This window comes from Echinops telfairi, unplaced genomic scaffold, assembly GCF_000313985.2.
Source record: "Echinops telfairi isolate 266 unplaced genomic scaffold, ASM31398v2 ScPeMD7_5805;HRSCAF=6673, whole genome shotgun sequence".
NCBI classification, from domain to species: Eukaryota; Metazoa; Chordata; class Mammalia; order Afrosoricida; family Tenrecidae; genus Echinops; species Echinops telfairi.
This window is the reverse complement of record NW_022109704.1, coordinates 1524845-1534823: the sequence shown is the minus strand read 5'-3', so window position 1 is coordinate 1534823 and position 9979 is coordinate 1524845. Positions and strand designations below refer to the sequence as shown.

At 41.7% G+C, this 9979-nt stretch overlaps 1 protein-coding gene across 1 annotated transcript in view; it reads left to right on the top strand.

The window, feature by feature from the left end:
• Nucleotides 1-5520: 5520 nt before the first annotated feature.
• The window catches only part of SNX27 (sorting nexin 27), a 53133-nt gene continuing 48674 nt past the window's right edge, over nucleotides 5521-9979 (top strand). The window contains exon 1 of the mRNA XM_004716630.2: nucleotides 5521-5799. Coding sequence (XP_004716687.1) covers nucleotides 5536-5799 — 264 coding nt within the window. The 5' untranslated portion in view covers nucleotides 5521-5535. The remainder of the gene's footprint in view (nucleotides 5800-9979) is intronic.

The following is a 9979-nucleotide window of genomic DNA, read 5'->3' as shown; positions in this document are numbered from 1 at the left end:
TCTCTTGCTTCTGGGAGTGTTTATATTAGCTTTGCAATTTCCCTAGCTGGCTAACTTTGCTTCATTAGGAGTCTTATTTGAAGCCACTCCCATCAGCTAGCCACAGGTCTCTCCCAGTAGGCCAAATGTTGATCTAATGTAAAAATTAAATAATTTTATTTACATTATAGAGTGTATCCATGTAATGCTGAAAACAGAAACGGTGCACCATTGAGTTGCCTAATGGGACAAGTTTTTGATCTTATTTGTAGATTTAAACGCTTTTGTTCTAAACTTTCCCCCCCAACATTTTATTAGGAAATTTTTGCACCAGAAAAGGTAAAATAATTTCACAGAGAACACTTGTGTGCACACTGCTTGGATTCTATAGGTAGCATTGTAGAATCAGTTAATATTTTGCTTAATTACATATCTTTTGGAATTATATGTGTGTGTGTGTGAGAGAGAGAGTTTGTCATTTCCTTTCATTTGTAGACGCCTAGAGGGATAAATCTTTTGTGTGTTCTAGGGTTTAATGGGAGGCGCTCTCGGGGGTGGATTGGGTTATATGTTGGGCTTTCTACTTCTGCAAAGAGTTACAATCTTGCAAACCCACAGGGGCGATTGTAATTGGTGTCAGGATCACAGGGAGTTAGAATCCACTAGATGGGAGCAAGTTTTGGGTTTTGTTTTGTATTGTGGAGGGTTTGGTGGTTCTGTGATGCAGTAGTCTTATGAAAGGGACTTTCTTATCTCTGTTAGCATTGGTTAAGAGCGCAATGACTCATATTCAAAGCATTCCAACTAGCTTGAGTTGTAAAAACTGAAGAAAGGCAAAGGAAATTGGTAGTAGAAAGACCAAAATACTACCCACCTGCTTGCCTCCCTGATATAAATCTATAGCATGAGTGAATAGTTTTCGTTTATTGAGTGTTTAGTCATGGTCTAAATCCTGTGCTAAGTGTTACCTCGTTTTAATTCTTAGAGCTACGCTATTAGCTATGGATAAGAAATGGAGGCTTAGTGAGAGAAGATAGTTCACTTTAGGTTCACATATGCTAAATGGCAGCGGTGATTGCCAAACCAAAGTTTTCCAGACTCCAAAACATACTTCGAAGCAGAAGTCTGTACCACTGAACTTTTCTTTTATTGCAGATTTTTTATTTTACATTCATGATGGCATCAGAATTGCCCAAGTAATTGGGCCACACCTAATTTGAGCCTGGTATAGTAGCATTGCTGTGGAAAAGAGATACTGTATCAACATTTTTATGACCATGAAGAACCTTTAATCCTTAATTTTTGAAATCAGACAGCCTGAGGTTTTTACTAACCTCATTTCATTCTCTGACAAATCCAGCTTTGTGTTAAATTATGGCAGGTGTAGCATTCCTTCTAGAGTTGAACCAGATAAGGATTAGCACAAGTATGTTTAAAATGTGACACTGAGAATTCTTCCTCTGTCTGTTTCACTGGAGGAAACAGTTCTTCAGGATGTTTTTGCTTGGTAGGCAGTGTGAAGCTGGATCTTAATTAGTAGCGTGAAACCTCAGCCAGCAGGTTTAAAGGCACCTTCACCATGGCTCCCTGGCTGTTTTCAGCCTTGAGCCAAACAAAACAAACTCGTTGCCATCCAGTCGAGGCAGAACAGAACTGCCCCACTGGGTTGCCAAGACTAGTTCTAGATCTCTACGGGAGTAGACAGTCTCCTCTTCCTCACCTAGGTTTCTCTTACTCTTTTCTGAGCCTGTTTCTGTGAGTGATTCTAGATACAATGTGTATTCTGACTTAAAGACTGAGTTGGGTAGAGATGTGCATTGAAAGCTGTAATTCTTAACCTTTTAAAGGTAATGTCTTCTCCTTTGAAGCTAGTACAAGCTTTGGCTACTCCCTCTAAGAAGAAAACAATGCATGTATTGTTGCTAGGTGCCATCTAATCCGTTCTAACCTTAAGCACAACGGAAGGAAACACTGCCCTGCCCTGTGCCATCTAACAGTTGTTAGCATGCGTGAGCCTTGGTGGCAGTCCACCTTGTTGAGGTCCTCCCTCTCTTCCCTGCCCTTCTACTTTGCCGAGCATGATGCCCTTCTCTTTAAGTTTCCGGACAACATGTCCAAAGTATACAAGTTGAAATCTTGCCATCCTTGCTTCTAAGGAGCACTCCTTCTTTATTTTTGGAATGCGTACATACAAGCATATAACTTTATATCCCAATTCCGGGATTCACAGATCCCTGAGGACATTGTTAGAGTACCCCGGGCTAAGAGTAATTCTCCATGCAATGGAGAACCGTTAGGGAGCTGCAAAGTAACTGTCTCCACAGTGCTCATCTGCTAAAATGAACTGCCCTCACATAAAAATCTTTAGTACTCAGTATGTTTTGGTCTGTTTTGAAAGTATTGGTTTTCCCCAACTTGTTAAACAACAACAAAAACACATAGATATTTGTAAGCTAAGATCATAGAGATAGATGATTTCTGACCTTTATTTCTTCAACTTTATTCTGCCATCAAATAAGCCAAATCAGAGTGAAAGAAGTTAATCACAAAAAAGCAAATACTATTATGCATTATTTAAAGGGAAAAAACAGAGTAAATATACACAGAAACCAAATTTCTTTGATGGTTTGATGGTTACCAGGGCTGGGGAAGTGGGGAGGGGTGGAGGGCAGGGAATCATTTACTTGATAGTCGACATTTGTTACTTTTAGTGATGGGAGAGATAAGACCAGACATGGGTGACGTCAACACCATTTGGCCAACATAAAGACACCAAGAAGTGTCTGAAGTAAGGGAACAAGTACTCTAGATGCTATAGCATTAGCATACATAATTTTGCAACAATAGTCAATAACACACCCCCCCAAATATGTCTGATAGCATAGGTATATGTGGATGCATATATGTGTATAAAGAGGTATACACAAGTAAATGCATGTGTGTATATAGACATGGACACATATACAGAAGTATGTGTGTAAATATGTTTGTGCTGCACATACAAACACATAACGAACCACATAGAGGTATAGTTACAGAGCCTTCATAGACATATCCAAACAGCTCATGGGATTGGTTTACTGGCTTGGGGGCCTCAGGACTAGGTCGCAGGATCATCTGCGTTCACAAAGATCGGGTTCTCTATCTGAGTTTGGTGAGGAGTATCTGGAGCCTTTAAAGCTTGTCACAGCTATCTAAAAGATGCAACTGTTGGGCTCTGCTCATCCTACATGACACGAAAGAAAGGATCATACAAGAAAGCAATCCCCACAGACCTGCTAGCCCACCCTAACGAGAACCCTTTCAAACCTGAGCCCAGAGGGGCTAGATGGTACCTGGCTACTAGTACAGATGGTTCTGACCAGAGACCAGCTAGAAGGTTCTGAATAGAATGGAGGAAAAATCAGAACAAAACTAAACTTTCTGAAAAGGCCGGACTTGCTGGACTGAGAGAAACTGGAGGACACCCCTGAGACTCTCGCCCTTTAAACACAGAATCTGAGCTCTCTCTCAAGGCCACCCTTTAGCCAAAGAAAAGTGTCACCTGTGAGCAGTGAACTGAGTGGTCAGTATTTACATACACGCATAAAAAGGTGAGACCGAGAAGAAAGGAAGGGAAGCTAGATCAATGGAACAGAACAAACAATGTAAATCATGGGAATGCTGAACTAATCTGCTATGTAGATGCTTTCAAATCAAACAATTATTATTATTTTAACAATAGGCATTTTTCCAGTTCTTAACTATAGATTTCCATTGCTATGTAACTGCTGTCTCTTTATAACCAACATGTGCAAAATACTCTTTTCTCTTTAAGCCTTTTGGTGTGAGTGAAGTTCAGGCCTTGTTTTGGGCAAGTTACATGTTTGATTGCATTCTCACAGCAACCGGTTACATTTTACATGTAAGCAAAGCTAGGAAAGGTTAGCTAACTTGATCAAAACCAATAGGCAGAGCCAGGATTTGAACTCAGGTAGATGTCAGTCCAAAGCTCATTTTCTTTTCGGTTGACCCAACCTGCTGTAAGAGTCAATTGTTGGCCATGTTCATTAGCCTGACTTCTTCCAAAACGTAAAAGGCCCGATGTCTATTCAGTGAAAAGGACCTCGTTCTTTCCTACAGCTAGTCCATGTAAAACTACTGAATAGTTTGTCTATAGATTAGACTTTAGACTGTGAAATGTCAGAAGTGCTGAATTTACTGTCTTGTTTGTTAAGCCCAAAACAAGGAAGAAGGCCTGCGGGGTGAGATGGCCTGTCCTGTTTACATAGATGGATGTTTCAGATACCAGACTCTGACAGAGACCATTGCCATGACTGAAACGTTTATGGAAGGCTTGTAACTAAACTGAGCATCATTTTCACGAAGTAGCGATCCTAATGGTTTGGAACTGGAGTGAAAAAGAGTTTCAAGGCTTTAAATACCACATGAATAGTGGCCAGGTGTGTCTTTCCTAACTCTTTGGGGACAGACAGCCGTGGGAGGGAGCCTCCACGCCGGCTGCCCAGTGGCATATGCTGAGACAGCAGGCTGGGTCAGCGGTCTGCGAAGGTAGTTGGGTTTGTGGAAGAAGTTTTGTGAGACTCAGCATCTTTCTTGACAAAAATGATTGTTCTTTTAAGTTTCTGCTTTTCCTTGTTTCAGACTTTTCAGTACAGTGAAACAGGAGGAAGAGCGAGTAGGTTGATATACTCTGAAACCCTAAACAGAGGGGAGGGGCTTTGAAAAGTTCATGGGAAAATGGAATTGGAAGAGCATGGGAATTTTCCTTGATGTTTTTGAAACCCTTTCCTGTATTTTCTATGTTGAGCTCATTATGCCGTTCTTCAAGTATGATAGCACAGACCAGAAAATAAGTAGGCTCCTATGAGAGGAAATGAAGTGATTGGGAGATAAAAGGAAGTTGGGTCAGTGGATGAGATTTCCGAGAGAAATCTCCTTGCCATTTAAAAACCAATCGATGTGGGAAACTAGTTGTGTATGGAAATAAATATGCCATTTCACTTTCAAGGCAGTGAAACTTGGCAAAGGAAAGCAGAGTCGACTAATTTGGGGCTGTGAGGAGAAATTGGATATAAATATAAAGAAATGACCTTGAGTCATCGGTTTAAGTCTTTTCCTTTTTCCTTTACCGGTGAAGATAAGTGTTTTGTGAACAGTTTCTTTAAACAGAGGCCCAGGAGGTTGAAAGCGGACAGAGACGGTCGTTCAAATGGTAGGCTGGTCCGAGCCACTTTGATCGTACTGTGTACTGCGAGCCTAGGGTGAGGAAGTTGGACCGTTAGGTTTGAAAAGCTGTCTTCCCCCGGGCGTCACCGTGTTTTCCTTGAGCTTTCCTGAACTCTCGGTGGGATTCTAGTCTGAGGAAGGGCAGGTCCTCTCACCTGTTTCCATTCTCCCCACCATGAATTCACACTCCAGCTTTTCTCACCAGGCTCTGTGAAAACCTAACTTTCCTGGAACCAAAATAATCTTTTGATTTTAGGGTTCATGTCAAGTGGAACTGGAGTGGGGGCAGGAGGGTGAAGCTATAAGTTGTTTGGACCCTTCTGGTTTATGGGATTGTCTTTTTCCCTTTTTCCCCTTAGGAACGGCGTGAATGTTGAGGGGGCGACACACAAGCAGGTGGTGGACCTGATCCGAGCAGGCGAGAAGGAGTTGATCTTGACAGTGTTATCTGTACCTCCTCATGAGGCGGATAACCTAGACCCCAGTGACGACTCGTTGGGACAATCCTTTTATGATTACACAGAAAAGCAAGCAGTGCCCATATCGGTCCCCACATACAAACATGTGGAGCAGAATGGTGAGAAGTTTGTGGTGAGTGTCAGCCCAACTCAATCCTAAAGTCTCTAGCTTTTGTTTCCTCCATCTCATCATGTATGACCTATGTTAGAGCCAAGGGATGAAAGACTGCGACTTAGGTCAGCTTATCAGGAAGATGGGCCCAACCATCAATAAAAGACGTTGATACTGGTTTACTGTAGAGGAACTGAATCAATGAAGAGGAGTCCTCTTTTGCTTAACTGTAATTCCATCATATTTTCAGAACAGTTTTAACTTTGCTGCCTGGGCAGTTGCAAACAAGGGTGAAGCATTTTTGTGTGTGTTTTTTATCATTTTATAGGGGGCTCGTACAAGTCTTAGCACAATTCATATATCCATCCATTGTGTCAAGCACATTTGTACATTTGTTGCCATCATCATTCTCAGAACATTTGCTTTCTGCTTGAGCCCTTGGTATCAGCTCATTTTTCCTCCTCTCTCCCTGTTCCCCCCTCCCTCATGAACCCTTGAAATTTATAAATTATTATTTTGTCATATCTTACACTATCTGGGTGAAGCGCTTTTTGTCTGTCTATTTTAGTTTGCTTTGTGTTTTTATTTATCTTTTTTGGTTGTTGCCTATTGCTTTGCAAATAGCAGTCTTTCACTGCTGACTCGGGGGCTGTAGAACAAGCTGAAACAGCAAGATTTATTAACAAAGGCGATGTCTTCCAAAACATCAGGTAATACAGAGCTTCAACCGTTTCAGAACCCACATGTGCCCTCCAGCCCCCCCACATCATGGGGTTTGGGGTTGTTTTTTCCTGGTGTTCAGAGGTCTCTGTGTGAATGATTAACTCGTGTTTCTCCTCAAGGTGCTCATTATGCTCAGAGCAATTCACACGGGCTGGTTCACGTGTCCCGATCATTGCTGCTGTGTTGTAGGCCACGCAAGAAAGCCCATGTTGACTTCTGGGCCGTGTGTGCCAGCTCCTTTCCAGCACGCCTTTGTTTCTTCTCGAAGGTCTAATTGCACTGATAGCCCATTCTGCTTACAGTTTCTGTTGGTTGCAGTATGCCCTACGTGCCTTTTATTATTTAACCCTATAATGCCTGAATTTTTAATTTCAGGAAAAAATTTTTTTTGTTTTTATACTTTCATAGTTATCTATATATATATTAATATATACATTTTAATTAAATGTTATGAAAACGTCACGGCATTATAGGGTTAAGAATGTGCTGTAATGAGAAGTAGTCATTATTTGTTGTACACAATGCAGTGTGTCCTATTAAATATTGGCAGATAAATTCCTTTGTTTAAAGCTGACCTGCTGACTAAAGTTGCAGGCCCTGTGGCTGGAATTTGCCCCGTGGATAAGAATGTGCCACTAGTCAGTATGATAAATCTTTTTCAGTGCGGAGATACGAAAAGCAAGGAAGCGAGAAAAATCCCAGGAAGAGCAGATCATGTTTGACTGCATCTGTAACGGAGCTAGAGCAGATGTTGTCAGGTGATGTCAAGTGACCCCATGTGTAACAAAAACAAAACACTGCCTGGTCCTCAGTGAGCCTCTCAGTGATTTCCGTCTTGACGCTCGTTGCTGCAGCCACGGTGTTAGCTCACATCTTGTTGAGGGCCGCCCTCTTTTTCACCGAACACGATGCCCGTCATGATCCTTTCTGATAAGCGTATCCAAAGTATGTGAGGTGAACTCTCCCCATCCTTGCTCCCACGGAGGGTTTGGCTGTACTCCTTCCAAGACATGTTCTCCTGGCAGCCCAGGGCACAGGCAGTGTGATTTGCTGGCGCCATAACTGAACTGCATTCATAATACTTCATTTGTCCTTCTTCCATGTCCAGCTTTCATAGGCGCGTGGAACACAGGCTCACCTAAGTCCCCAAAGTGACATCTCCACTTTTGAAGGCTTTAAAGGATCTTTTGCAACAAATTTGACCATGGAATGCATCATTTGATTTCTGACTGCTGATTTTGTGAGCACTGATTGTGGATCCAAGTAAAATGAAATCCTTGACAACTTTGATATTTTTTCCATTTATCATGACGATGTTGATTGTTCCAGTTGCGAGGATTTCTTCTTTTGTTTTCCTTTCGGGTCGAGTTATAATCTGTGCTGAAGTCTATGGTCTTTGATCTGCATCAGTAAGGGTTTCAAGTTGTCTTTGATTTCGGCAGCAGGGTGGTTGGTGGTGTCCGCGTAGTGAGGGCTGTCGATAAGCCAGGCCTGACGCCCCGCTCCTCTTCCTACAGTCCAGCACACAGCTTGAGCAGCTGTTAGATCAGCATCGTCTTTGTCATCTGAGAACCCTGTGCACGAAATTGAGAGTTTTGTACTGTAAAAGTGTGCTGTTCTTTGAATCATAAAGCATGTGAGAAGTTGAAATAAAGGCCAGATCCCAAAAGTAAGCAGAGTTGAATCCTTTGGGAATTACCTAAGACCTCGGGAACCTCTCTAAACTTGAGAAAGAAAATAAAACTACAGACTGTCCTTTATTGAGCATAATTTGCTTGCATTCACATTCATCTATTTTAAGTGTTTCTGGCCCCCTCAATCCAGATAGATCACATTTCCAACTCACAGAAGTTCCCTCATGCCCTTTGTAGTCAGCCCTCTCCAACCACCACTGCCAACCATGGATCTGCTTTTTTCTAGAATGGTAAATAAAAGGATCATGCACTAGGTGATCTTTTGTGTCTGGCTTCTTTCTCTTAATATAACCCTTTAAAGATCTACACTGTTGCATATATATCAGGAGTGTGATCCTTTTGAATCATCGTGTTCCTTGATGGATTTATTTGGGCAGGTCTTGGGTGGTTTTTTATCACTCATTTGTTGATGCACCTCTGGGTTGCTTCCAGTTTTTGACTATTTATGGCCCAAAGCTGCCCTGAGATCATGTTAATGGACAGCTCTTTATGTGGCTGTGTTTTCCTTTTTCTTGAGTACCATATATACTCACTCATGTATAAGCCGAGTTTTCAGCACATTTTTAACGGCAGTTTTTGTGAGAAAGTTAGGTGCCTCGGCTGTTACTCGGGTCGGCTTATACTCGAGTATGTACGATGCATACCTAGAGGTGGAATTGCAGGGTCACAGGGTAATTGTAAGTATTGCCTCATAAGAGTCTGCCCAACTGTTTTCTGAGTGGCTGGACCCTTGTTGCATCCTTATTCACAGTGGGTGACGAGCTGCTCAGTCTCCGGCCTGTTTAAAAATGGAGTTGTGTATCTGCTTGTTTTCTTGTGTTCTTTATAGATGTAAGTCCTTTATCAGATAGATGGTTTACAAAACATTCACTCTGCAGCTTGCCTTTCCCTTCTTTTCTCTTAACTGTCTATCAGAGACATTTAAAATGCTAATGAAGCTCCTATCGTCAGGTTTTCATTTGTGAATTATGCTTTTTCTTCTGAGGAACCTGCTTCACCCAACCACACAAATCTTTTCTTTGTGTAGAAGTTTTATAGTTTTTGCTCTTAAAAAAAATAGTATTGAGCTATCACTCAGATAACATAAAGTGTACTCATTGAAAGTGTACAGTTGAATGGCTTCCGGGTGTTCACAGTGGTACATCCGTCACCACAGTCAGCTTTCGAGCATTTTCATCTTCTCCAAAGAGAAGCCTCTGCCCTTTGGTTGTCATCTCTAAGGTCTTCATTCTCCTGAGCCCTGGGCAATCCTCTCCGTTCTGCTTTATAGACTTGCCGCCTGGGGCATTTCACACAAATCCAATCATATGTAGTCTTTCATGTTTTAACATGTATCAGTACTTCATTCCCCCCCCTTTTTTGGTCAAATAATATTCCACTGTATGGATATACCACATTTAATTGATCCATATTTCACCTCTGGGACCTTTGAGAGGTTTCTGTGTTTTCTTATGAATAACGCTGCCCTGAACATTGTCGACACGTGTTTTTTGGACACATGTTTCATTTCTTTCGCCTATGCACCTTGATGTGGTCCTGCTGGGTCATACGGTAACTCTGTGTGTAACCTTTTGAGGATCCACCTAAACCTTTTGTGGATCCACCTCACTGAAGTGGTTGCTCCACATTTGTAGCTATTAAGTTTAGGCTTGTGATCCATTTTTTAAAAAATCATTTTATTGGGGACTCATACAATTCTTACCACAATCCATACATACATCAATCGTGTAAAGCAATTTGTACATTTGTTACCCTCATCATTCTCAAAACATTTGCACTCCACT